Raw genomic sequence first — 1,757 nt, forward strand, 5'->3', positions numbered from 1 at the left:
GGTTTCCATTAACATCCCATCTTCCTGGTGGGGTTTTATCTCTGTAGACCCTCGTTCCACTAATCTCAAAGTTTTGGAGAGGGTTTTGAATCATCTTCATAATCATCTTCCGCATTATTGATAGGGAGCTCAACATTAGAAATATCGACATTGTTATTTTCAAAACATTCATTGTCGTATCTGCATGATTTAAATTTGCGAAAAAGGAATAAATAAACAAGAGAAAAGATGAGGGATGCCAAATGACGATAAAACACAAACAAACACGATTTGATTATCACGCTGAGCATATAAACTAAAAACTTCAACCTGAAAGTTTTGAATCCTAAAGCCCCGGGGAAAGCTATAGGATTAATTAAAACTATTACATGTTATTCAAAAGCATCACAGGTAAATCCAGAATCTCCTAATGGTTGAGTTGCGCATCTGGGAGCAGGCCCACACAAAGCTTNAGCCTTCAGATCCATCTTCATCCTTCATTTTCGATGGCGTTTGTCGAGGTGCCCCCATGTCCGGACAGTGGATTAGCCTCAATGCTAGGTTTATCTTCTTGAAACTTCAGCCACCCAGAATCGATCAGACTTTGCACCTTATGTTTGAAAGCCAAACACCTCTCAGTGGAGTGACCAACGCCTCCCCCATGATAACTACACTTGGCATCTACGTCATAACCGCTTGGGTATGGAGGTTGCATAGGCTTCATCGGACAAATGGCAACTAGACCCTTTTCGACCAGGTTAGGTAACAACTCTGTGTAAGTCATTGGTGGGATTGGGGTGAAACTAACAGGTTGATTCCTTCTGGGGTTGTTGTTTGGACCCACATTCACGTTTGGGCTCGCGTTTGCCGCAGCCCTCCAAGTATTAGTCGGGATGTACCGTGGTTGATAATACCCTTGTTGGGGTTGAAGCCAGATTTGATGGGAAAATGTCGCGTCAGCTGCATATGGAGGTTGGCCCACATATGGTTGATAGTTATAAGTGAGAGCTTGACCTCTCCACCCAGGCATTGTCGATACTGCATACACATCCCCTTCCTTTTTCTTTCCCGGATTAAAACTGGGTGGTTTGGAGCTTACATCCTCGGACGGGCTATGCGCAATTTTTCCATTTTTCAGCCTGATTTCTATCCTTTCGCCTATTGTGATGATATCAGCGAAATTGGTAGACACATTCCCAACCATATGTTCATAAAAGGGTGGTTGGAGCGTATTCACAAACATTGCCACCATCTCTTTGTCATACAAAGGTGGCTCGACCTGCGCAACTAACTCTCTCCACCGATGAGCATACCCCTTGAAAGTCTCATTGTCCTTCTTTGCCATATTTTGCAGATGCAGACGGTCTGGTGTAACGTGCGTGTTGTATATGTACTGTTTCACAAAGGCGTCAGCCAAATCCGCCCAGCAACAAATTCGAGAAGGCCCTAAATGGGTGTACCAATTCAACGCCACCCCAGCCAAACTTTCCTGGAAGACGTGGATAAGTAGCTGCTCATCATGAGCATACGCAGCCATCTTTCTGCAGTACATGGTCACATGACTTTTAGGGCAAGTGTTACCCTTATACTTTTCAAACTCCGGCGCCTTGAACTTAGGCGGGATTTTCAAGCCCGGNACCAAACTCAATCTGGCAGNATCCCCAAATCCNTAACTTTCGACCCCCTCGACAACTCTCATTCTCGCCTCCAGACTCTCCAACCTACCCGTAGCTCCAACGAGGCTACTAAATCCCCCAACCACCGTGGCGTGCGGTGCA

At 45.4% G+C, this 1,757-nt stretch overlaps 1 protein-coding gene across 1 annotated transcript; it reads right to left on the reverse strand.

Moving 5' to 3' along the window:
- Positions 1–469: 469 nt before the first annotated feature.
- Positions 470–1,757, reverse strand: LOC106753275 (the record flags this gene model as incomplete). The annotated part of the gene is given in 1 exon segment (XM_014635067.2): positions 470–1,757. A coding segment is annotated over 1 exon segment (1,288 nt), but the record flags the coding sequence as incomplete, so codon positions are not given.

Source organism: Vigna radiata, unplaced genomic scaffold, assembly GCF_000741045.1.
Source record: "Vigna radiata var. radiata cultivar VC1973A unplaced genomic scaffold, Vradiata_ver6 scaffold_596, whole genome shotgun sequence".
Lineage (NCBI taxonomy): Eukaryota > Viridiplantae > Streptophyta > Magnoliopsida > Fabales > Fabaceae > Vigna > Vigna radiata.